The sequence below is a fragment of the Epinephelus moara genome, chromosome 21 (assembly GCF_006386435.1).
Source record: "Epinephelus moara isolate mb chromosome 21, YSFRI_EMoa_1.0, whole genome shotgun sequence".
Lineage (NCBI taxonomy): Eukaryota > Metazoa > Chordata > Actinopteri > Perciformes > Serranidae > Epinephelus > Epinephelus moara.
Window position 1 is genome coordinate 28,991,725 of NC_065526.1, and position 27,954 is coordinate 29,019,678.

Sequence of the window (27,954 nt, forward strand, 5' to 3'; positions counted from 1 at the left end):
GGTTGCTATAGCGCCCCCTTTGGCCAATTGATGTAATATTGCTTCATTCGCATCCTCCCATGACCCTCTACCACTGTGCCAAATTTCACATGGATTGACCGTCAGTGAGGAGAAAAACATGGAACAGACACACAGAGTTTTTGTCATTATATAGTAAGATGACATACAAGTCAGAATTGTTGACAAAAGGTTGATTTCTTTATTAATGTACAGAACCATCTATGGAGTCTGCTCAGCACATGATCACCCTGCTGCTGATTGGATTCAGTGCAGCTGCAGCCTTGTTAAAAACGCCTGTGCATTGTATTATACAACAAATCAGATGAAGCCATGAGTGAAACACACTGTTTGTAACATTTCAAATAAAGACTAAATTAAAAGAGGAAGCAATTCAGCCCTTCTGTGTGTGGTGTATCTGCTTTTTCTTTATTAATGTACTTACAGTAAGCTCTGATGGAGTTGTTTCTCCTTGTTAGCCTGAGATTGAATGCTAGCACATGTACTATTTTTTGACATATTTTTTGCAGTTGAGAATGTAAGAACTGTCTCAGGGAAATACTGTAAACTTGAATAGGGTATGTACTCAAAAAAGTTATTTTTCTGGCATATGTTTTTTCAACTCTTCATTTAAAATACTAGAAATCACTGTGTCGGGGCACACCAGTTGAGTATTCACGAGTCCACATATTAAACTGCCTTATCGTCCACAGACATTCACAGTGAAGTTGCACTGACTTCTTCTGAAATAAAGACAGTCCATTTTTCGCATGTTGTGAGAAATAATGCTCCTCTAGACCTCAGAAAAAAGTCATCTTTTCCATTACAAAGCTCACCTTGGTTTTGTCCATGCATTGTTAAAGGCTTGGAGGCTCAGATTTGTACCAGTTCTTTGTAGCCTTGTTGGCAATAAACAGTTTTTTACACAAATATCAATCTTTTTTATTGATCACATCTTCCCTTATTACACCCAAATACAGGACCGTGACATCAATAGGTATTTCATATTCCAAAATATTTGAATTTTTGGACATGTCCAAAAAATGTGTAAGTGATTGGCATCCATGTGTCCACACTGTCTCCTTCCTTCATATGTTTATTTGACATTCTTTATGTGCTTGTCAAATACATTTCAGATAAACACCATGGACTCACCCCTATGCTGTCCTCCTGTCTGTACTGTTTCCAGTTGTGTCCCGTGTCGCTGAACATCAGCAGGTATGACGTCTGCCAATCAGAGCTGCCGTAGCGGCCCTGAGTAGCGACAGCGGTGATCTTCGTCCGCTCACCCAAGTCCACCTCCAGCCACTGATACCTGTCTGAAGTGAGAGGAGACCAACCTCCAGCTCCTGCAGAAGGAGAGAAAATTAAAGAAAAGATTGATTTATTACATTCCAGTCTATGAGTTTTCAGCTGATGTGTGGGAGGGATGAATTGACCTTTTACCTCACAACACATGTTGTTGTTACACAGCCTAAATAAAGCACAATTTAGTGGAACAGTTTAAAACCAATCTCAGCGCCATAACTGAACACAGTGTTGTGTATTTCGCTTGTTGTGCTGGAACAGATGATTGGTTTCATTCCAACACAGTGCAGGAGTTTTTTTAATGTAGAAAATTGAATTTAAAAAACGTAATGCACTCAGATTGCTGCCATGTATTACACACACAGTTTCCTGATTTCCATTTTAGACACAGTACATGTTGGAATTTCACGAGTCCATTTGTCTTCATAAATCAATAGAAGACATTCATCAGAATGAAAGCCTCTGCCAAATCTGAGCAATTTTTCCAATTTACTAACCTGCAGCTGCCACAGCCTTTAATGCTGGTTTGACATTTGTCTTAAGACTGTGACTTTTTTTTTGTTTAATGAGACAATGCAATGTTGTTTAGCAGGCCTCCAGGCTGACACTTTTTTATACTTTTCCCACTCAGTTTCTCAGCACAAAAGTGCACCATTATACATGCCTTCTAACCTGTAATCTTAACTGTCATCATACAATACAGGATTGCAAAATGAAATGCATTGTAGCCCCCTCTTTGTTACTCACACAGAAAATATATAAATAAAATGAAAAATAGTTTTAGAAAAGTTTTTAACAATTGCTTTAGCTGCTGATTAATAAGGCTGTATTTATTACATAAAGCACACAAATGGCTTAAATAGGAGCAAGACAACACACTACAGGGTCTAAGTCATGCTGGCAGCTCTGTGAGGCCAAGGGCATAGGTTTGTATATAGATGGTATGGACATGTCCCTCCCTCCATGTTTTTTTCAATATGGGACGGTCCAGGCAGCACGGTGGTATAGAGTGTAGTTTTTTCCATGGTATCACAACTTCTTTCTCAAATACATATTTATTCCTGACTTCTCAGAGAACACAGATATGTGTTTTGAATGTGAAGACAGTTTTGAACATATATATAGCATATTTCTATGGTTTGAATTGTCACCTGCCACCTAAATATTGTGTTTTTCTTTACATAAATAAAGACATTTCCATAAAACTTAACCAGAGTGCAGGAAATTAAGTGTTTGATGCTCAAAATATCCTAGGGCAGGACACCAAGACCCCCCTGCTTAATATATGTCCCCACCCATGTTGAAATGAAACCGGCACAGTAATGCCTTAAGCCACATGCCAGCATCTCAGGCTGCAAAATCATCAGTTGGCGACCCCTCAGTTGAATGACATTCCTTTAAGTTAAGCAGTGTTTGTTTTATTTTATTTTTTTGTCAGTCAGTGTATTTCTGGAGATGTTTCGGTCCCCATATTTAGTTTTTTAGAGTGAGTACTTCTTGCTTTCACGCTGCTCTGATCTCTGATACTCAGACTGGGCAGGGTCTGGAGCTACCTGTGAGCATCATCTGTCTTCTGTCTTCTGCATAGAAGTGGTAAGTTTACAGCTCACAGTAACTTAATAGGATAGAGTCTTTGGCTTTTGTTTGATATAGCCTATCGTAAATGTTGTTGCTCATGTCCGATCTGTCTTCAGAACAGTTAGCCTGCATTAGCTTGGAGGGCTAACTTGTCTTGTTTACTATATTACATGAGCATCACTGTGACCCTGACTGTCCTGCTGAACCCTGTTTAAACTCTCAAATTCTGTATGGAGAACAAGAAACAAATAGTCAAATATATGTATTGAACAGCCAGATCCAATTCGACTGACATAATTCTGAGTCAAGTACAGCCTTGCTACAGTTTAAAGTGCCTTTTACCAGCACAGGGGCTGCCAAAACAAGTCTATTCTATTACAGTCCCTGGTCCTGGAATGATCTGCAGCTGCTTCATTTAACATACAAAGTCCTGATTAAATATTGACACATTTTAAGGCATGAATGTCTCTACCAAGTCTCAAGGCAATCCATCCAATAGTTAGATTCTTTGGATTCAGAAACTACGCATTGATTGTCTAAGAAGCATGTGGTGTTTTTTGATGTTTATGAAACGATTACTGCTCTCAAATGTCCTGCGCCTCCTTCTTCTATGACCTTACTGCCTAGATGTTTTTACTGGATTGAGTTTGTGACAACAAGTTTACTCCACACATTCTTATGTATTACATTTCCAAAACAAGCCATTGTCAATAAGAGGTTGCGGTGGCATGCATTGATCTGTTGCACAGAATGCCAGGCCATTAGTGTCCTTTCCCAAATATAGCATTGCTAGAAGGCTGTGGCGTGATCTATTGATTGCTTGTACAGTTTGCTTGCAAGTCTGGATCCTTTGCTATATAGAATATCATCAATAGGAGGTTGTGGTGCCAAGCATTGATTAGTTTTACAGTACCCCCGCAGGTCTGCATCCTTTCCCGTATTACGTATCAACAATAAAGAGCAGTGTTGTAACATATTGATCGGTTGTATTCTGGGTCAATAGGTTGAAAAAAAAAGAGTTTGGGGAAAGAAATGCTGATACACTTTTAAAAATGTGCAGTTTTTTTCAATAAGCTGACAACATTTCCCTTGTATGGTATTGCAGAGTTGCACATTATACTTGTAACAATGTGTCTTATCCCAATAAAGGCTGTGGTGTTATTGATTAACCATATACAAACTCACTGTCATTAAATTTGTCTGTGTTTCCAAAGACAGGGGCAACTGCTACAAGAGAAAGATGGAGCCTATGTGTGTGTGTGTGTGTGTGTGTGTGTTTTGGTAAGTGCTTTGTCAGGCCAAAGCGACGCCTCAGAGCTCAAACGCCAGATGGACAATTCTGCAGAAGGAGGCTGCTGACCGGTGTCCCACTGAGCGCATACACACACACACACACACACACACACACACACGACAAGGGCACGGCACAAACATAAACAACCATTAATACAGCGAAAGAGTGAGACGAGGAGAGCCTGCACACTGCACACACACAGACGCCAAGAGTCATCAAACTCTTGGAAAGCATTAAAAGAACAAACAGACAAACAAACAGTTTAAATGTCACTTGTCCTCATGTTACAATGCTGTTGTCTGCTTTTTGTTGCAGCAGCAGGAAGGCAACATTTTGAAACAAAGCAACAAACAGAATTTATCCAAAGCCTCCAGGGGACGGTACTGAGCTGTTCAATTTTGGTACGGGAGCTGAAGGCAATATGATGCCTGTGGGATTAGAAAGCCTTTTTAGCTCCACAAATCCATCACAAAAGAATCAGCTGTAAGACATTTGTGTGTTGTTTGTGTGGTCGGCCAAACAGCTAATGTCATATGGGTACAACAAGCAAGGACCACCAGGTGGTGTTGAAACTGGTGAAACTGAGTATGGACTGAACCCAGAACCACTCGTAAATTTAGAGTTTCACCTTCAAGCTCAGCTTCGTCTTCACCATGAAGTGCAATACCTCCATCAGTAGTGATACTAAACCAATCTGGCTGTTAATCACACACTCAGTTTTACCCCTCTTAATCTCTCTTAGTATTTCAACTCCATCATGTGGGCCTGCCACTTACTCTCAATCTAAAAGGGGCAACCCGCCATCTTTCAGCAGAGTACAGTGGGGTCAGACTTGGAGAGGCTGACACTTGTGTTCAGCAGCAAGCAGCCATATGGAAGTCCCAGTCTGATGGAAGCCAACTAAATAACATATTCCTGCATATGGCGTCAGGCCTGCCACCAAATGAGAATCAACAGATATCTGTCCTGATACTGTCCATGAAACTGAACTGAATGTGCTTGACTTAAAGAGATATTCTACCAGTTTTCAACCAGCTTTGTATCATAACAATTTGAGCAGCAAATAGCAACATGTTTAAATGAGCTATGGCAAACTCCATTTTACCAGCAGCCAGATCTCTCTGCTCATTTCTCAACTCAAATCCGCTGGATGGTGCATTTCGCATCATCCGGTGGATTTTCACTGGCTCTAGCATTGTTTCTCGAAATACGTATTGTACCTCCACATATCTATGCTGTATAGAAGCGGACTGAGAGAGAACCAACCCTATCTCACTCTCTCAAACTCAAACCAAGCTCAAACCAAACTAGGCAGTGCTGATCAAATATAAACCAAGATGTCACTGCATCGTCTATTTCTCACCTCTATTTCTCTTCCGAAAAATATTTTAATGCCCTGTTCAGCTGTAATACAAGAATTTGTGAACAGGAAGTGGGCACCATACTGTGTATTTTCCTATATTGTATTTATTGGTCCAGTGGTTCTGGTAGTGATACATTTTCTACCTTCCGAACAAAACAAATACGACAGCCCTTTTTCTCCGTTTTGTCTGGTCATGTGGCACCAGTGTCAAAAGTATTTGCGTCTTTCCACTGCATAGACAGCCCAGTTGTATGAAAAGACAATCTTCCCAGCAGTGAGATACTTCTTTAATGTTGAGAATAAAGAAAACAGTTCAAGCACAGGGTGCCTCTAAATAAAACCCAGATTTTCACAATACCTGCCACAAGATACTCAGAGAGGCATCATCATTTGCATTCTCCAAGGTTTTGGACAAACTGGAAAACTTTCATGAACCTGCAGTGCTCTTGTGAGAGTGAAGAGTTGTGCCATTGTAGCACAACCAGGACAAAATTTGCATTTGTCCTCCTGAATCTGACATTGGCAGTTGACTCAAGCCTCCTTTACAGCACTTTGGCACTTCACAGCATTCCTAGGACAGAGGAGTGTCAAGCTTGCATGCAAAGTTGGCACGCTTTAAGTGCGTACAGTTCGAGAGGTCATACATTTATGGGCCATGCAAAGACGTCTGTATAGGGTTCCATGTGCGTGTGTTTGCAGACTTAGGCAAATAATGAAATTTCCATCATTACTTGCCTTCAGTTCAACAACTGGACCTTCACAGATTCACAGCATTCGATTCCTACCAGACAAAAACTTTAAAGCTGCAATGCCACTTATTCAGATACATGTCTTATGCTTCTGTTTCCTAAAGCAAGCAAAATGAATAAAACTCAAGCGTGACAGGTTTACATTTCAGGGTAAAATAGCTGACCCACTACATCTTTGGTACTGGAATCTAGTGGTAGGAAAAGGTCAGCTCTGTTGCAAAAGCACCTGTGAAAAATGTTCTCGAAATCAATATTTAGTTTGGTATTTTAATGATAGTTGAATCTATCTTCACTCTTTATTTCTGTGTTGACGTAATACTAGTTTCTACCCACCTTGAGTGTGGGCAGTGAGTTTGGAAAATAAACAGTCTCTTTACTTTGGCTCTGAACAAAGTGTAGTGGCAGGCCGAGAGGAAAAGCTCAGCTGTGAAAAAGAATTGGTGTTGGTCTGGAGGCTGGTGGAACCTGATCTTTAAAGAGCTAAATGGCAAAGCTAATAAGCACTTGACTAACAGACGTGTCCAGTGACAGGAGAACAGAAAAGAGCAGACACTCTGACCTTTACTGGTGAAGATTAGACTGGGGAAGAAAAGATAAAAGAGAGAAGAGGAAAACGGCTCAGAGTCTCAGAGGCGTTACAAAGATTTACTGTGTCCACCCTGTCAGATATAATTAAAACAGGAGTGAAGTGATGGCTGATGGTCTGAACACTTTCTGTCACGGCTGTCACTTTAAATCAAAGAGATCTTGCTGGTTTATTTCTGTCTCCAGTGTCTGTCAAGGAAGAGACTCTAACCAGCCAATGAGAAATGTGGTTACAGTTAATGATGGTCAGGAGTGTGACATCACCACTCTTTCAGCCGATGAGAACCACAAACTCTTGTGTTTTGGCTTTACCCATGAGGCAACAATCAGACAGCTACCAGTAGCAATGTAAAGCCAATTACTTATCATTTCTGACTTATGACATAAAACAGCATTTTAGCTGCTTCTTAAAATTTAGTCATACAGTGTTGTGTAAAGGATGAGACCAACATATTCACACCCGACTTCATCACATATTGACAATTTGGTCATGGACTTTCCACGTCCACATATGGCAAGGTACCCTGGGTGCGTTGGTTGTTGATGTTCTGGGACAGCTTGTCAGGTTCTCTTCTTTCAAGATACACTTCCGTTTTCACAGGAAATTTAAGGTTTACGTACAGTCTCTTTCAAAATAAATGCACTACGTTGGTACAACACCGCAAATTGACTTTTTTTTTCTTCAACAACAAACACACGTGGTGAGGTTTGGGCGACAAAAGGAGCTGGTTAGGTCTAGATAGGTCCAGGGTTTGGCTTTAGAATCTTATGGGACGTCACTGCCCAAGTGCTGGATTTCGATGACTTCGGAGTGAGCCCGTGCTCATGAGACAAATCCAATTTTACCACATCAATTACAACAATAATGACATGTGACACTAGCCCATTATGCATATTAATGCATCTGACTTCACATCCTCCTCTTCTGCTTCTTCTGGCTGCTCCCATGAGGGGTTGCCACAGTGGATCATCGGTTTCCGTCTGCTGTTGTCCTCTGCATCTTCCTCTGTCACATCAATCGCCTACATATCCTCCCTCACCACATCTTTAAACTTCTCTTTTCTTGCCTGGTGGCTCAATCTTCAGCATCCTCCTTCCAATACATCCAGCATCTCTCATTTGCAAATTTCCAAACAATCCTAATCTTGCCTCTCTCACTTTGGCACCAAAACGTCTAACCTAGGCTGTCCCTTTTATCTACTCATTTCTGATCATGTAAATCCTTATCACTCAAATGAAAATCTTAGAATCTTCAACTTTGCCACCAACAGTTATGCCTCCTGCCTTTTCATCAGTGCCACCACCTCCAAACATACAACATATCTGGCCTCACTGCTATACTGTAAATCTTCTCTTTCATTCTTGCTGGTACTATTCTGTCACAAATCACTCCTGACACTCTTCTCCACCCACTCCACCCCTGCCTGCACTCTCTTCCTCAGCTCTTCTCCACACTCCCTGTTACTTTGATTGGTTGACGCCAAGTATTTAAACTCCTCCACCTTTGCCACCTCTACTCTGTGCATCCAACCATTCTGCTGTCCTCCCTCTCATTCACACATATCTATTCTGTTTTTCTTCTACTTACTTTCATTACATTTTCTGTCCAGTGCATACCTCCACATCTCCAGGCTCTCGTCAACCTGCTTCCTACTCTCACTATAGATCACAATGTCATCTGCGAAAATCATAGTCCATGGAGACTTCTGCCTGATCTAGTCTGTCAACCTGTCTATTACATTGGCAACAAGAAGTACAGAGCTGATCCTTGATGAAATCCCACCTCAACCTTGAACCCATCTGTCACTCCTACCGCACGTCTCACCATTGTCACACTACGCTCATACATATCCTGCACACATCTTACAGTACATACATCTCTGCTACTCCTGACTTTCTCATACATTACCATACCTCCTCTAGCAGCACCCTGTCATATGCTTTTTCTAAGTCCATACAACACAATGCAACATCTTCAACCTTCTCTATACTTTTCTACCAACATTATCAAAGTAAACATCACATCTGTAGTGGTCCTTCCCTGCATAAAATAATCACCTCTCCTCTTAACCTAGCTCTGACCACTCCTTCCTATAACTTCATGCTAGGGCTGATCAACAATTTACCTCTGTAGTTATTTCAGCTCTGCACAAAACTCTTATTTTTGAAGATCGGTACCAGTATACGTCTTCTCCAGTTTTAGGGCATCCTCTCAATACATCTGACATCACCACACAGGCAAATTTAAAAACCATTTCAGTACACTTCACGTGAATTTGAATGTAGTACATAAGGAAGGGAAGCACTTTTGACTTGACTATACTTGTGTAATGGCAACATAGCCACCACGGGTATGCTTTTGTCATGATGACAACTTGATAACAACTACCAACATCCATCCAGCACCAAAAAAGAATAGTGCAGCTGACCAACGGAGGCTGGTAGCGAGTAAAGGCAACAAAATCCAAAATGTACAGTTTGTATGCAAATACAGTTTATCTTTCTGGAATTCAACAGATAAAGAATAGATAAAGATGGATATGAAAATATATGGATAAAATTATACTGATGCTAAATTGACATGACCACTGTCTACATACTATGAAGCCTTTTGTCCTTGTGTTTCTAGAGTTATGTGTTTTTGCAGACACATAAGGAATTAATAATATGTCCCATTTCTTAAAGGGGGTTTGGCACAATATTTTACACTAGGAGCAGGATGGGAATAAATCTCAAAAGGAATCTAGTTGTACTCTTGCAAATAGTGACCCTGCAAGATCCCAAGTCTGTGACTATAAACTCTCATTGTCCTTAGATGTAAGAAGGTGCTGGACTTCAGTCTTTCTAAAGTATTGTGGAATTCTACTCAAAGTCTTTGAGTGTTTGGTAGGCATCAGATGCTTCCTCCCTTCCCTCCAACCCTTGCATCCATTATGCATCTCTCTGGCTCTTGTTATTCCCCAACTGTCCAGCAGATGCCCTGAGAGTTTCCCACCCTTTACCAGTCACCTACTCACCTGCCCCTCATTTCCTCAGGGAACCACACCTGTGCTTAGTTCCCACATTAAGTCTTGGACTAGTACATATATACCAGGCATACTGCTTACTGAGTTTTCAAGACATTCTGCCTGCCAGCCCTCAAGCCTCTATCTTTTAAGACTTTGCTGGATCTGGATCTTTGCTGGATAACCTAACTTTTCATCACTGATATTTCAGTAATCCACTTCGCCTGTAAGAGCTCTGACACCTGAAACCAACTCAATTTGTCTCAGTCTTGTTATTAGAGCAGTGCAGGTAGTGTATGTAACAGGTGAGGATAAGAGTCGGTCAGGCAGCACAGCTCTCCTTCAGCTTCACTGTTGAAAGGAAACCAAGCTTGACGCGAGTCCACTCTGGACAGTAGCTTCACTATAAGGAACAGATGGGCGGATAAAGTAAAGAAAGGGCTGCTGAATCATTAATAATGCACCGATATTCCACCTGACAGGTACAGAGAGACATGAGTAAAATGAAGAGTCAGGCGGAATGGAAAAGGCCGGACAAGCAGAAGAAGAGGTGAGCTGCTTTCAGTAAAAGACAGGAAGAAAAGCGAACAAGTAGACAGGTAGCTGAAAGGAACAGAAGAGAGACAGGTAACAGATAGACTGTTTTATACAGGCCTGGAGTGAGAACTCATAATTTGCATGAGAATACCAAGCTTGGATGGTAATTTCAGCAGCCTGATAACGTGTCAGACGGACAGAGAGCCTAATGGACCCGATGCAGCAGCAGCAAGCTGGGAGACATCGACTGTCTCCTGCGGGCAAAGTACAACACATTTCCACTCAAGTTTCAAGAGCAACATCTGAACTTTACAGTGAAGTAGACACTGAACACACACATGTTAATCAATACTTGATTAGTTGGCTATCTGTAAACACACACGCACAACCAGGATAGGTTCCAACTAAAGTTTAATTCCACTTTTAAATCTACTTCAGTTGAACTTGATTATTGCAGCACAATAATTCCTTTAAAGTCTATTCCAGCGTAATTGCAGTATCACTGATAATTGTCGGTGTTGCGCGACAGAAGAGAAAACACTAAGACTGCTATTAACTTTTGGCAGGAAGACAGAGCGGGCTAAATTAGTTCTTACAGCGGGGGAAACTAACTTATGATTACAGCTGAACACTGTACAGAAGAACAGAAGACAATTTGAAATACAATTTAAGGCAAAGAAGACAGACAGCTGGAGAAGGGAAAGAAAAAGATGCAGGGGGAGGAATTAAAGATAAAGAGTGAAAATAGGAAATAAATATGCAGAACAAGACTGTCGAGAGCCCGAAATAGTGAGTCATTCATCCTGCAGGTTCTTAGTGAAAAAGACATTCATCTCCAATCAGCTGCCTGCCCGAGCTTCTGACAATTCTGAGGCCAGATGTAAAATTGATGTTCGTGCAAAAAATATTGAGCGAGCCACCGTTCAAAAGAAACTGCTGTGTATAAAAAAAAGAATATGTGTGTATCTGCGTGCATGCTTTACACCAGACACAAACACATTTATCACTGCTGAGCTGTGTGTGATAAAACAATGTGGCAAAAAGAAGCTCAAAGAAAGAATTTGTGGACTTTTCTGCTGAAGCGTTTGTCTGTTCAGCATGTCATAATCTGTTAAGCACACCATACTGTAGGTCTCAACAAAGACTGTGTCAAAGATGAGATAAGAATAAGCTAGCTAATGTTAGCCACCCCACCATCAATTCGCCTTAATTGCTCCCCACTGTGGACTTCTTCTCTAGGAGGAGAGCTGGCAGCAGCATGGGAGACCTTTAATTAGTGGCTGTAGTGGCTCGAATTTGGCCACTAGCATCAGCATAACGGCCAAACCTGAACCAGCGGAGAGTCGAGGCTGTCTGGTCTCCGTAGCTGCTGGCGAGGTGGTCTAAAGCAGCCCAGCACATTCTCACTCTGACCTTGTCACATATTAATGTTTCGTCATGGACTGCGCACATCCAGATACAACGTGAAAGGTACCCTGAGTACCCTGGGTGATGTTCTGGGACACTGTGGCAAGTTCTGCCTGTTACATGCATTGTCTTCTTTCAAGATACACTTCTGTTTTCACAGGAAATGTAACGTTTACATACAGTCTCTTTCAATGCACTATGGCGATTCAACACAGCAAAATTACAATTTATTTTTTTTACTTAAACAACAAACGCATGTGGTTACATTTAGGGAACAAAAACATGTGGTTAGGGTTAGGAAAAAAGAACAGGGTTTGGCTTTAGAATCTTATGGGACGTGAACACCACTCTTTCAGGTGAAAGTCGGTGTTTGTTGATGCTGCAGCTATGAGGCTTTGACTCTGGTTAGCACTAGGCTAATTAGCAACATTTTCTCTCCATCTCTAGATACTTTGCAGATACTAAAATGTTTTCATTTCATTTATTGTCAGACTCTCTTTTCAAAAGCTCGTCTTCCTTTTTTGGGTTGCTTTGTAGCATAGGCAGTATTTGCTAATGCTGGAATAGCAACTTTCTCTGCATTTAAATCAAGCTTTCACCAAAGGGACGTGCATGCACATCTGCATCTGTAGAGCAGCCAATCGGAACGCCCTCTCATTGAAGTGACCTTTGATTGGCCAAAGTCTCCCATAACAGACTAGATGTTTTAAAGCTGAAAACAGAGCCAAGAGGAAGTGCAGATTCCTAGTGTTTTCTCAGTCAACATAAATTACAATAAGTTTAATACAGGATTTGTGCTCAGTGAAGCCAGAATTACATGGCCTTTGTGTAGGAGTGAGTTATTATCTATCAAAAGGGTAGAGGTGAATGCAGGGTGGGGGTGTTGGACTCCATGTGTATATTTCTGGGCTCTTGACCTTGTGCCATTAGTATTAGAGTGGAAAGTTAATAAAATAAGTAGCTTCCAAGTGATTTTTTCCAACTGCAAAAAGACATTTTGTCTCTTTTTGAGTCACTTACGTCTTATTTTCTTGAAATATTTACAATTCAAAAGGCAATCAAGATCAAGATAGTCCAGTTGCCTTCCGACTTAGCACTTGAACACTGCAGTCGCTGATGAAATATAAGGTAAGTACCAGGGCTCCTAAATACACCATCACTGTTGGTAGGGTGTTCCCTGTGTGAGCGTGTTATGAACATTACACTGACAATGTGAACATTTGACTGACACATTACTGTCAGCAGCCACTATACCCTTTAACACAAAATTAACTCTGACGTTAATATAATGTATGGTGAAATAACACAATACTATCATTTGTGTTAATCAGTGACACCTTTTTATTCCATTAACACCAGCTGCACTAATACTGCTGATTCATATCACACCTGTGAAATACACTTTGGTGCTGCAGATAATGAAAGTTTACTAAAATATAATCCAAAGGCTGAGTCTTTATCAGCACATGGTATTATGCATCAGCTTGCTAACATGTCAAAGGAGAAAACAGAAAACAGAGACAGTAAAAAAAAAAAAACCTCAATCAGCCACCAAGAGACTCATCACGTGGTTATACACAAACCTCATGAGTGAAGTAAATGATTGATTTTTAATTACAGTCCACTGTTGACAGAAAATCCAGGATGCTAAAGCCTATGTTTAGAATACCTTTATCTTGTATGTGGTAGTGCAGGGCTCTGATAATCTGTTCATTTAGCGAGTAAATGAACTGAAAGCAAAGCTGCTCCTCAGAGAGCGACTGGAGGAGGCAGAGTGTTAGCGGCAGCAGCAGGAGATGGAAATGAGACGGAGATGTTCATTTATTCATCGATTTCCTCAGCAAACAGCTGGAACCGTGTGGGCTTTGCACCGATAATACAGCTGGGGAAGAAATGTGCCACAAACAGCTCTCCTAATCGACCAACAACTATTTGAAAAATGCAGTGGTGAAGTGATGGGTGAACCTGTGTTATGATGCCATCAGCAGTAGCTCAGTCATCCATTACACTCCCACTCCTAATCCCTACATTTTCTCATGTTGACATGATTATTATTAATGAGAGGAAGTCTGGTGAATCTTTGCACAGGCAGTCTGAGGCATGTACATCCAATCTGCAAACTATTGCAGGTTTGAAAAATATGCTATGCCGTTTAGTAATGACATGACTGGAGGCTCACTATATACAGTATAAAGCAGCGTAGTGAACACATTCCAAAACAGTTGATTATTTACACATCCAGTGGACACAGAGCAACATTAGTATTTCTATCAAGTCACATTAGCTCTGTTTTGGTCTCCACCAGCTCCTGGGGAAATACTATGTTCCCCAGCTGTAGCCTCTAACTTTTTTAGTCTGCTGTTTGGTGCTGGGCAGGTGGCATACATTGATTTTATCTGAGCTTTTTCACTAAGGAAAGCTGCTGCAGCTGGGAATGAGGCTGGGAGCAGTGAGAGTTAATCAAAACAGTAAATTTGCCAGTTGTGGAATCAAAACAATATGCTGAAAGATGATGGTAGAGGTATGGAGGCCGAGAATGGTTGTGTTTCCAGTCATTTTTTTAAAGCTTCAAATCATAAGTTAGTTATTTCACTTATTTCGCTGTCTTTAGAAAATGAGTTATGTCGATACTAAGTTAAGTAATTTAGGGGTGATGAAAGCCTTTTTTAAGTGATCAGGATTGGCTATATTGAGTTAAATAGAGGATGCAATCCCTTTGTTTTAATGTCAGCTGTCACACAGATGTTTTTACTTGCAAACATACACGGAGTCCTGCCTTCTCCAACTCTCCTACTCTCTTTCTCTCCTCCACTCGGCTGGGCCCCCGTGTGTTTATGAGCAGGGCCTGAGCCCCGCCTGCAGTCAAACACCACATGCCATAAACGGCAGTAGAAAAGCAGTAGGAGAAAGTTTGTTTATATTTTTTTAACAAAATTATGAGCACATGTTTAAGGTTAGTTTAGTGTGAGAGTTTCCTGCATGCCACTGCAAAGTGCAAGAAAAGCTCCGGGAGCGAAAAGCAAACACGAGTAATTCATTAATGTACCCTAATCTGCACAAAAGATGTACAGACGACAAAAATAAAGTCAGTGGAATACAGTTCATTCAGGTAACTCACACAAAGGCCACACCAAGGCAGGCTTTTCTCGCACATTTTTCGTATGTTGTTCTTCAAAAAGCAGTGCACCCAAATTCGTACATATCCTACATATTTTGAAAGGCTGCAATAACGTGACCAATGCCAGTAAACAAGGAAACAGTCCCAAGCACTTGTAAGGAGGCATGTTGGAGTGGTGGATGGGTCACAAAAATCAAGTCTTTCACCAAGGACTTTCCTCTGGAGCCACGAGTTCAGATCCGTGTGAACTTTGAGTGAACTTTGAGTTATTTTAAGGTACGTCCTCACCATGTTTCTTTTCCTAAACCTAGCCTCAGTAACTTAACTTGCCTAAACCTAACCTCCATAACTTTACATTACTTTTGTAACTTTACACTAAGTACGTAACATCATTTGTGGTGCGCTTTTTCATGGGATATCATGCCAACCACATGAGAATACATTATATCATACGTGGACTATGACTGTTGCCAACAATTACCCCCAATCCTAATCCCACTTTGCATGCACCATATACCTCCAACCACAAAAATACCCCAATTGTGCTCGATTGCTCTTTGCCTCCTGCTCACTTGATTCACGAATCAGTCAAAAGTCAGTAATGCCACTCCATCTTCAAAAAGAACTTCAATGGAAGTAATGTTTTTGACATGTTAGATATAAAGAAATGACATTAAATACATTAAATATGTTGAGCAGCTTTTCAGAGCCTGGTTGTTCACATGCAGATCAGCAAACAAAGAGATCAGACGATCAGCATTTAGCAGTAAAAACACTGTTTGCAGTCCTGACCATCAAACAAACTGAGGACTGAGCAGTGTACAGCAGTCTCTGCTTTCTTCCGTTTCCCAGGTGGTGAAAATCATTCAGATTCAGATTACGCCCATCCCACACTCCCAGCTGATTCTGGGCTTTGATGTCGGGATAAAGCAGTGAAGCCCGCTCCCTCCAGAAACTAACAACAAACCATGATCTTCACTACGTCAAAGCCTCACATCAGCATCCAGCACTGAACTCCCTGCTGGGTTATTTTGTACTGGACAAACACCATTCACATTTATCCTTCTGGCATAAAACTTCTATACATACAGCCTCTATAGGGAACAAAGATGGGACAAAGCAGCTGGAGCTTGTTGTCTCTTTTATTTTGTCATGCCTCTTAGAAATTATTCCAAACCTCTGCCTCCCTCTAAACTAGTCACTGGTGAGCAGTCTTTGTGAATCCAGTAAAAACTTTCCTGTTTGTTAGATTTTGCTCTTTGTGTCCTGAGCTTAAACAAAATCTTTCTTGCACTGAGCTCCAGTGCTCCTCAGTCACACAGGAGTACCGTACTCAAATTTAAAAAAGCATCACATACAGACAAAACGATCCAAGAGGTAGTTTAGATCACCCTTAATCCATTTAGTTGCATGCATAATTCTCTAAAGCAGTAGCAAGAAGTCCCTGCCACTCCCAGGCAGGCTGGCTGTTTCATGCACAAATGAGAAGACATAAATCTTTTAAATATGCTGTCTATACATTAAAAAAGGCTAGAAAGGAAGACTGAGATTTCATTTTAAAAAGTGACAAGGTTCAGGGTGTCCTGGTTAGAGTTTAGATTCTCTGCCCGAGCCTGAACCCGACCCGGACCTGATCCGACCCGTGGGCTGGGTTGGGCCATAATTTTCCGCCACTATCCTCGGGCTCGGACGGGTCGGGCTCCTCATAATAGACCTAGGCTATGGAACCAACTACTTATCACACCTTGAGAGGGCCCCTTGACGGCGCCACTGGCTGTGCACATGTGAGTTGTCAACAGTGACAACGTGTGTGTCGGCTTCGTTAAGTGTACAAAGTGCAGCACGATGCTGGTAGCTATATGACAGCAAAAAGACGGGGACCTCGACACTTAAGAGGCACATGATGAAGGCTTGCCATGGAAAGAAAGATGAGAGTCAGCCTTCAATGTTGCCATGGAAAGAAAGATGAGAGTCAGCCTTCAATGTCCACGTTCGTATCCTTAAAAAAATGTCAGGTTTAAACCAGGCTCAGGCTCATAATTAAAGTTATATACTACTGTATATAGATCTTTTTGCTGATGGTCTGGTTTGCACATGTAGGTCATTAAGTAACATCAGTATCAAATTAAGACTGTTTCATAACCAGTTAAAAACTCCTTGTAGGTCTTTTAACTTTGTTGCATGTCCCAACCCTTTCCCTCTCTTCCCCACATTTGTCTCACACTGTCAAATTTTGAATAGAGACAAAAATGCCCAAAACTTACCAAATAAAACAGACATGTTTCAGCAGCAAAAAGTAAAACTTTTCAACACAGCATATGTTAAAATCAGCAAAATGAAATGTGTCAATGAAGCATTTGTCTGAAAAGTGTATTATTATATGGAAAGTGCCATGCAGGCATATTGCAAATGGCACAAGCTGATATTAGTAACTGTCTGAACCAATAAACCAGCTGCACTTCAGCCATATTTGCAACAGAATCTAGAATATTGTCACACAAGGTAAACAATATTGTCACAATATTCAGCCAAATCCTGCTGTTTAATCCAATGGTTAGTTCCCACTCATCTCACGTCATCCATCCTATAATTCATTCAGTCACTCTCAGCAGCAGAAACTCTTCCTCACCGTCTCTCCTGTTGAGTTTGGCGAAGCCCGGCGCGTGACTGCTGGACAGCTGTGAGGAGCTTCTGAAGGACGATGGTGGCAGATTGGACACCAGCGCGCTGTCACACACCTCTGTCAACCAACAGAAAGCAGAAAAAAGCAGACAAGTTTAGGGCTTTACACATATCCACTGCCTAAACACAACCGGGCAGGCCACCTGGTTTGCAGTAGAGGTGCTCCTCGCGTGCGCTCCCCCTCACACTCGATTGTCACATTTAAAGCAAACTTGTTGTACATGAGGTATAAATTGCAAATGTAGTGTGGTAAAAAGTAGATTACTGGCTCAGAAATATACTTGAGTAAAGAGCAGAAGTTTAAAAATAGGAACATGAAAAGTACTTCATTAAAATAACATACTTTTTTACTTATGTGCGTGAATCCACCCCTGTTCCATAGTATTATTTGGCATCATTCAATGCCCCCAGGCTCAATCATTTTAAAACAATAAAGTGCTATATGGCAGCTCTAATGGCTCTATATGGCACTACTTGACAAAGGCGCTGCATGGCACTTTTGAAAGATGGGTACCATAGCATCAAAACAGGTTTACCTATGATTACAAGCCTCATTTGGTAAGTGTTAAGCACCGTTTTTGTTTAGAGCCTGGCTCTGACCTTTGCCCTCTTCATCACTGGCTCTTTATTGTGTTGCTGCAAAAGGAATACAATGCTGTTTTGCAGATGATCTTGTTGAGACTGCGACAGATGTTGATGCGAATGTAAATCACATGCAAATTTCTATAACGTGATTATTAAATTGCTCGGTTATCTGTTTTTGTCCAAAGCAATCAACAGCATACATAATAGGATCCCCCAGATGTTGTGTATTGTATTAAAAATGTGACTAAAATTAGACGTCTCTACTACAGCTGACAAATTACATAATTCTCTGTAACATAAAAGAAAAAATCTGGTAGCTCCTAAAGAGTTAAGTTGTATTTTGGGGAATAAGACATTTTTACCAAACATCCACTCATCTTTCCAGAGGCTGAGAATAGTACAGATGGTTTAACAGAAAATATCAAAACACACCTGAGTGATTCAGTACTTAAAGGTTCAGAAAAGTCAAATACCAGGAGTAACAGGGTAGGAGCATCGCATTTTTTAGCCTCAACAGACATCACTGTGCAGCTGAGGAGAAGTGGAGTTTTATCATTGAGCTGCAGGTTTAGTGTCAGCAAGGTGAAAACAAGACTTTGACATTACGCTCCAGACTCTCAGCACTTCACAACAGCAGGTTGAAGCAGAAACGTCTCTTCTCTTAGCATGAGTTTAAACAGTACTTTGGCTCAAAATCATAAGAGTAGATGGTGAGAAGCATCCGAACTCCTCTGCAGAGTGAAAAACTCAGCAGAGAGCAGAGGTCGATAAAACTACGCTGAGGATGTCACAATATCAGACGCAGCTGGAGGTAATTATTCTCCATCTTTTAGCCTGTGTGAAAAACTGTTGAATTATTAACAGCAGGACGGGAGCTCACTGATGCTGAGAGGTGAAAATGATCTGCACTCAAAAAATACAGTGTGGCATTCAACTTGACCATCATGCATTTCAGCATTTATCCACTGTATCATTTAAAGTAATTTCATAAAAGAATGCAATACACAAATACACAAATGCCCATAAATTGAAATCTAATGCTTTCACAGCTTCATCATCATTCCCATTGAGCCTTTGAATATTGGCACGAGTAGCAGAGTAGAGTCTAATCATTGAGAAGCAAGTTTAATATTCCCCAGGTGAAAACAGGTCTTTTAGCTGTAACGGCACCATATTAGATGAATGAACTGTGTAATAATGTGGAGGAATAAATGATGTAATCATGTCATGTTGTGAAGATAAATGGCGTCCTGACTGGCTCATTACAGGCTGGATCCTGATTGAGACGAATCAGTGTTGTCAGTAGAAACCTTCACATGTTTCACACTATAATGGTTTATGGATGACTGGCTGCAATTAAAAACTCCATTTATTAAACATAATGTGCAGTAATTATCCTTTTAACTGGCTTCTCTATTGCAATGAAACCCCATAAGCAAACTGTACTTAATGGATATTACACATAGGTATGCCAAAAACTGAAAATGCAATATTATTATATTATTACTGAATTGTAACACTTCAATATGTTACTTTGAATGATGGTAAGGAGGGCGTTGAAATTTTACCTAAGTCAGTGGTCCAATGAAAGTAATTAACCCCATCCCAATAATTATTTGTACAGTCCTTTAAATCTCTTTAAAAATGACAAAAATAGGCAAGAATTTGTTGTAAAAGGCACTGCAGCTGTATTAACATAACTATATCATTTATCATTTGGAGATACATTTCACTCAATAGTAAACAGACCCACAGAAGAAATGCAGCCTGTACTGCAATTTTATGTCACACATACACCCAAATTCCTGAACATCAGCTCGCTAAATATTCACACTTTTCCTCTCAAGCTCCAAACTGTAAGCTAACACCAAACTAACACTGCCTCCATCCAAAGCCTCTCTGTTAATGGATGTTGTTCTCCACCGCTGAGATAAGAGCCAATTACTATGATTCATGCTGCGGTCCGATCCCGGCCCACAACTCTAACAACAAGGCTTGAGCTTCGATTACTCTGTCAACATTAGTGTACTTCATCTCAACAGCACAAGGTCTTCATCTGCCTCTCGATATCCACCACAGCCTGATGATTTCACTTTTTAAAAGGGAATAACACTCCATTTAAAAAGACAGATTCTACAACAGTGCTTATTTATCGCGAACAGATAAATCTTTGGTATTAAGTAAAAAGGCCCTCACAGGTTGTTTGGAAGATGAATTGTGATACTACAGTTAACAAATGAGACACTGGTAGAGCTGCCTTTCTCACACCAGTGGAATTGCTAATGCAAGTATTTCTGGGGGGGGGGGGGGGGGGACTACACCTCCCATAATGCCTTGAAGATCTTGAAGTTTTGGTTGGCCTAAAGACGATATGTGAGTTAAAGCTGCAATGACACATTTTTGGCCACTTGGGGGCAGTCATGTAAACACAACTTCATATTATCATCTCCATATTTGTAGAAAAGTGCACACAGTAGAGTGCAGACCTCTGCCAGGTGATCACTCTAGGCCTGCAGGAAAGCCACTCAGCCTTGCAGCCAATTTCTCCAAATGGCAGCTCACGGTACTGCAGCAAAAATATCAGCCGTGGCCCATAAAGCATTTTTCCCATAGACAACCATTGTAAAAGAGACGTCTGTAAAACTCTTGACAGGACACCTCAAACTTCAAACAAAGTCAATTATGAATCCCTTTATTCTGAATTTTTGAGCCACAGTGGCTTTTTATTTGTAAAACATTCCTCAAGCTGAGAAAAGCAATTCAAAAATCTGTGATGTCATCACAATGTAAAGACTATGAGCCGAGCGGGAACTTGCAGGCGGGGTTAGCAAGAGAAACACTACTAAGTATATTCAGTGGGTTGCATACCACCTTGGAAGTAATCCCTAGATCTGAATTTTTTTGTGTATACGCCAGGTTTGTAAATCCATTGGAATGAATAGGCGCCATCTTGGCGTCCAGTACCTCGATAGTAGTAAGATGATAAAAATGGGAGTCATTCATGTCATATCTTGCATGACTTTTGTGGATCATAATATATTGAGTATGGAATTAATCTGCAGATGCTTCATTCAAAATGACACCAAACTTTTCCATGGATGTTCGTTCTGGTGCCATGACCAAGGCCAAAACATGGCCTGCGACAGACGGTAAGGCTTTTTGTTTATAGCCGAGCCCATTTCTGAAACTTGTGGCCCCCATCAGCTTGTTAGGAGAAGTGAGGAGTCAGCAGTCAATTATGTTAAATAGGTTTTCCAACAACTGTAAATCACCACAACCATGAAAGGTCCTTCAGCATACAGTCATACATGTGTACAGAAAATATGAGTCTGATTGGTCCAATAGTTTGTAAGATTAGCAGCAGATAGACAGATACACACAACCAAATGCATGATCCTCGCCAGGCTAATGCCTGGCTGAGATAATAACGTCCAAAGACTTTATTCTTTGCTTGCGTCAAAAGCTGTTACAGGACGTGAACGTTGGCAGATCATTATGGGGCCAAGACTGAACCTGTAACTCTTCTTTGGATATCACATTATTTGTTGTGAAACAATGGTTTTTGCAGTCACTTTTCATGGCAATCACTGGCTTTATTTGGAAAAAAGACTACTTTGCAAACAAGCCCTATTAGCAAATAATTAACGATCTGCCTGCATATTGGAAGAGAGCCCAACAACACCTGAAGCCATTTGACCTCACATCATACTCAGCATTGTCAAAGGAGAAGTCCCGTTTTTGCACTTTGAGCCCCATTTCTGGGTTGCTTATGATGAAATAGAGTGGTTAAGACCAAAATTGTGACAATTGCTACTTTTCGGAGAATTTGGCTTTCCCCTGCCTGGCTAAACACTGCTGCCTATGGCAGTGGTGAGTGGTCAGTGGTGTTCGTTGATGTTCTGACATAAAAATCGTAGCAAACTGTGGTTTCCATCCGTGTTTTCGCTGTTCATCTCGATTGTGGAGCTATTTTTTCAGCTGCCTCACACCCACGTGTAAACTTCCGCTTGATCGTTCGTTTGACCCTAAAGTGTCGACGGTGTCGCTGTGCGCCGCTGCCAATGTGTGTTGAGAGGCGGCATTTGACGGCCACAGCGCCGTGCCGGCGGCAGTGTGTGTTGCACTTAAGGCGTTATACACTCCAGCCCACTTGATGGCGATAATGCTCCTTTATGTGGGTGTCGTCAGCTGGCAGGAAAACATTGCAACGTAATGGGACACAGAGAAGAAGCAGAAGAAAAAGGCTGGTGTTGTGTTCAAAGGCATCGTACTGCGAAGGTTGTTTACAAGCGAGTAATCCATTGTGCAGTTGTTTAAACTTATTACAAAACTTTTTCGTTCGTTCTCGTTCTTCCTCCAGGAGCGCACACAGACCTGTCGAGCCGGCACTTTGCTAAAAGACTACAATGACTACAACCTTGTCGTAAACAACCCCTTTCCGTTTCCGGTGGCGGATTATTACCAACGGACAATGAGGCTTCTATAGAAAACCAATGGATTATAGAAAATGTCAAATAAATCATCAGGGAAACCACAGTTTGCTACGATTGTTATGTCAGAACATCAACGATAACACCACTGACCACTCGGTGAGTTTCATGGTTTTGAAAACGAACATTTAGGGTGGTTTTAGGGACATATTCATACATGGCCATAGGCAGCAATGTTAAGCCAGGCAGGGGAAAGCCAAATTCTCTGAAAAGTAGCAATCGTCACAATTTTGGTATTAACCACTCTATTTCATCATAAACAACCCAGAAATGAGGCTCAAAGTGTCATGATAACGTTTGTTTTGTTTTTGGGATGTTCTGTGTTTTTTCTTTTCTCTTTCCCCCTCCCTTTTCTCTCCCTGGCAGTGTGTGTGCAGCTGAGGGTGTGGCTGGCCGGCTCTTCATAATGAGGCACACCTGGTGTTCATTCAGTAATCGCTCCTGCAATAAAAGCCTGGTCAAGACGCCACTCCTGTGCCAGATTATCCCGTCTCAGTCGGTAACGTAGTGGCTCAGCCTTTTGTGAAAAAGTGAATTTCGTGTTTCTTCGTTACTCTTAAGCGTTCTTTGTTTTTTGTGCAGCTGCCGGTGTGCCTCCTGCCGTACCTGATTGCAGCTTCCTGTGCTTCAGTGTCTCCGCATGCTGAGTCCGTTCCAGCAACGCCAGCCAGCCCTCCACTGCCTCCATTTGGCCCTTTTTCTGATTTTTGAACTTTGTGTTTTTCAATAAACACTTTGAACTGTTTTTCCGCTTCCGTCTCTGCATTTTGGGGTCCAAACACAAAACCAAATCATAACACAAAGTGCAAAATACCAGACTTCTCCTTTAAGAAAAGGCTGTCTTTTTGCCTATTTTTCCACATTCTCTCTTTAATTGCTATAGTTTGTTATTTTTACAGAGTAGTTAGTCATTACACAATTAGAATTCAAATTATCCCCCTGTATCTTGATTTTAAATCATCATAAATCAATATTGTCAAATGAAATTCCCAACCCTATTAATTTTATTATGTACCAGTGTCATTGGTATTGTTTTATTGATGTTAATATGCTATACTTAGAGCCTTTAAAGGGTTCATGTATGCATATGGATGGTTTTAGAGTCTATGAATATTCACTCGCGCTGCTTGAAAACATCAGAATGCCTCCAGCTCGGCTTTAGTGACTTTGTGGCTCTGAGAAGTTTCTCTTTGATAATGAAATGATCTGGTATTAACTGAGTCAGGACAGTTTGTTCCAGCAGTTATCATTAGTAATCCTGATGCACAGTCATATTACACAGACTGAGCTTCACAGTTCCTCTTTATAGTTGGTCTTTAATAGTTCTATCATTAGTAATAGAGTGGTTTTGAGCTTCATACATATTTGATGCCACTGTTTTAAATGCGGTGTAGCTACCCAGCTGTGATCAGAAGGCCTCCAGCTCTTTGGTCCACTGAAGCTTCTCCTGAAAGTCTTTATCCCTGCAGGCTTTGACCTGGCAGACACTTGTTACTGTGGGTGGTGCGGGAGCCCTCAGCGTGAAAAGCAGGTGAATTACAGTAGTCTGAAGAGGTGAAATGAGAGGGACGGCTCTCCAATGCCGAGCGCTGTAATCCCTGAGGAGATAATGTGTGGTGAGAGCACAGCCTCACTCAGGTAACACTCAACAGAGAGAGAGAGAGAGAGAGAGAGAGAGAGAGCAGAAGAGTTTAAAAAACATCCGTCCGGTTTTCCTCAGCTGAGCTTTGGCATTTAAGCACTGACGTCCCTGACATTGTGACCAGTGGAGCACAAACACAGACAGCTCCGAGGAAAATGGAGCTAAATGTTGAATACCTGCTGGACTCTGCAGCCACTGAACCTCGACACTGACCCTGGCTGTATTGGACAGAGAGCTTTCCTGAATATTAAACCACTGCACCTTCATGCTCGGAACAAACTGCTTGAAAAAAACGCACCTCCTTTCTCTTTCTGTCGGCCTCAACATCTGAGAGTAAACTCAAAAAAAGAAAAGAAAAAGAAAAACAGTTTTTTCGTGGCATTTACATTTCAGGCATCCAGGTTAACAGAAGAAAAAAGCTGACATTTCTGAATAAGTAGCAGTACTTGCAGTAAGCGGTTCACTTACAGGAGAAAAGACAAAACATTTCTATGACACTAGAAGGCCTATTACGGAGGATAAACCTTGAAAAATGAGACCTGTTTTGCTTTGAGATAAGAGCACTTCAGATGTTATTACAGGAGGAAAAAGAAAGGAGAAGTGGTGATTGAAGTGTTTCTTGATAAGATGACTTCTCAGTCTTTACCATCATATAAGATGTGATTCTGCTGCCTTAAATCTACAGTGGTGGAAAATGTTAACTGATCAAATACTCCGGGCCAAAAGATGATGCTACTTCTTTCTCAGATGAAAAAATAAAAAAGTGTAATGCAGAACTTCGCCGACTAGTGCTGGAAACCATTATATTGTCATGTGAGTGATGGGGGATGGCTTTTCATCTCAATAAAATTTCCTCCCATCAAATGAATGTTTAATCGTTTCTGGTACCTGAGGAGGATTTAGAGGGAGAGAAAGTGTCAAACTTTTCTCCCACAGCTCATCTATCCAACCACAGTGTCACTTTTATCATTCGGGGTGAATAAACTGTGAATCTGACAGCAGTAAAAAGTCTCAAAAGATTTAGGAAAAAAAAATCTCTGGAGTGCAGAGGCCTTGGCACTGTCTAGCACAATTAATCACTACGGACATGATAGGCAGACTAATACTTGGCACAGGAGAGACAGAGAGGGAGACCACAGCTCATTCACCTGCATTGTCCACTTCTTTACTGTTCTGCTGAATAACAAAGTGCCCACAGAGTCCATGACAGAGCTGGAGACCCTGAATACCGATGAGCTCCATCCATCACCTCAACAAACAGCAGTGAACAGAAGGTCCTGCACTTCAGAGCTCTATAAGCCCCACAAACCCAGAGTTCAGTGCCTCTCAGTGTGAGCCGGGCCGACTTGTTTAGTCATTCAGAGCATATAGCAGTAAGCAGGATAATGAGACTCCAGCCATGCTTGTTTTTGCTCCAGAGCACTAACAATCATCCTCAAGAAGAAAACGTCAATGTTCATTTTACTAATCCGCACAACTTCTATCTCCAGTTTGACCTGAAGAGATCCAGGCCTGAGAGTAGTGAAGATATATGTTAATATAGTTTTGTGCATTCATGTCACTTAATGTGGCACAATACGTTGTCTTAACAAGTTGAGTTCAACTTTTGAGCTCAAGCTGCACTAACAAAGTTCTAACACAAAAATGACATTATTAAATCACAACATGAGTCTGTGCAGAGAGCAAGAGCTTTCATTGCCGTAATGAGGATGACCTATTTCTTTTTTATCTGTGTACCCCAATTTCATCTTCCATCAGATAAAGTAGCAGAGCATATTCTTGGTACTCAAGAACTTAGAGCTACGGCTAACTATTATTTTCATTACTGACTAATCTGCCCATTATTTTTACAGTTAATTGTTCATCATTTAGTCCATAAAATGTTGGAAAATAGTAACAAATAGCTATCAAAATTTCCCAGGGCCCATGCTGATGTCTTCAACCTTTGTCCAATCTGTAGCCCAAAAACCAAGGACAATCAAGTTTACAGGAACTGAAACGGAGAAAAGCAACAACTGAAACAATTTATTAATCATCAAAATCAATGAATCTGTTTTTTTATCTAAGTATCGAAGTCATCCAATAATCAAGTAATTGTTTAAAGTTGACAGATTAATTATGAATGTAAAATATATGAGCAAAATTCACAAATGTCTTAATAAGACCTGATGCCTTAATTTCTGAGTAATGGCATGGTCATACCTGAAAGTGGCACAGCAAAATGTATCCACACATCCTCCAAATCTATTGTTTGGTGACATATGGTGTGTCTCAAATCACATAGGCCTACTTCCGTTAGTACACTAACATGTAGTATACTGTGTGCACTATGTACTCATCGGGGTAGTGCACGAATTTCGACGGGGTAGTGTTGTGTCAAACCAAACACGGCCGTTGTGCACTCGGAAATGACGACTGCAGCTGTTAGCTAGTTAGCAAACTAGCATTAGCATTGGCATTATCGTTTGTTGTACCAAATCATTACAGACTGCTAAATTAACCCAATAAACATACTGCTGGCTTATACCCGACAACAGTATAGTGGCGCTTAGTGCAAAAAACACGTGTATTTATATAATGCAGCGACGTTCACGGTCACACAGTCCTCCGACGCTATTTCCAGTTTGAAAAGTGCCCACCCCCCTTCCGCTACGTAGCCAAGATGGCGACCATTGAGGGCGAGAAGTGTCCATAGTTCCACACTCAACCTTTTGACCGTTTTGAGTGCACTATCCAGGTACTCATAGTGCACTGCATTTTTCCATACTTCTCAGTGTGAACGCACTTATGCATTCAAAATATTAAGAGTAAGTACAGAAGTGATTTGAAACACAGCAACAGACTACTGGTAGGGTTCGTGGACGAAACTGGCAAGCTAACTGCCGACATGCTAGCTGGTAATATGCTAGCACTGGTCAGTCACGACAGCTTCTTTCTATTATTTTTCCTACTCTCTGTGTACTGTGCTATTTATTCACATCTGGGATTTTGTCATTTCATGATCATTAGTCATTTTGTTCATTAACTGAAGGGGAGAAAAAGCTCTTTGAACTAGCTAGCTTTCTAACTCTAAGTTTGAAACAGTTTACAGTGACCAGATATCACTGTTTGTTTAGGATTGTCTTGGTTTGAAGCCAGGTGTCCCGACAAATATGTCCTAATAAATATTCTTAAAACACTGAAATGTCCCCGTTTTCAACATTCACTTCGTAATGGTCCCGGTTTTCTTTACAGTTAAAATAATACTTGTATAATATCACACTTGTTTTCAGTGCTTACATAGACATTTTTCCCGTCACACTCATTACTACTTAAACCCAACATAAAAACATAAACAATGCATGGTGTGTCTGAATTCATTACTGATTTGTCTGTATTTCCATTCAATCAATCAATGTAGGGTTGTGAAGGCTGTTGCTATGACTCTTAGGACTCTTTCTCACTGAGCTTATCAGTACGCTAACAGTTAGCTGAAAGATAAAGTCTGTCTTTTCTAAGAGCTGCAGGAGGCTTACTCCTTCTTTTGTACACTGAACAAAAATATAAACGCAACACTTTTGTTTTTGCTCCCATTTTTCATGAGCTGAACTCAAAGATCTAAAACATTTTCTATA

The 27,954-nt window shown here is 41.0% G+C and overlaps 1 protein-coding gene across 1 annotated transcript in view; it reads right to left on the reverse strand.

The window, feature by feature from the left end:
- Positions 1-27,954, reverse strand: part of LOC126383157 (contactin-associated protein-like 4) — a 143,602-nt gene that overhangs the window by 88,137 nt on the left and 27,511 nt on the right. Inside the window, exons 2-3 of the mRNA XM_050033604.1 lie at positions 17,571-17,681; positions 1,153-1,346 (exon numbers count right to left, since the gene is read on the reverse strand). Coding sequence (XP_049889561.1) covers positions 1,153-1,346; positions 17,571-17,681 — 305 coding nt within the window. The remainder of the gene's footprint in view (positions 1-1,152; positions 1,347-17,570; positions 17,682-27,954) is intronic.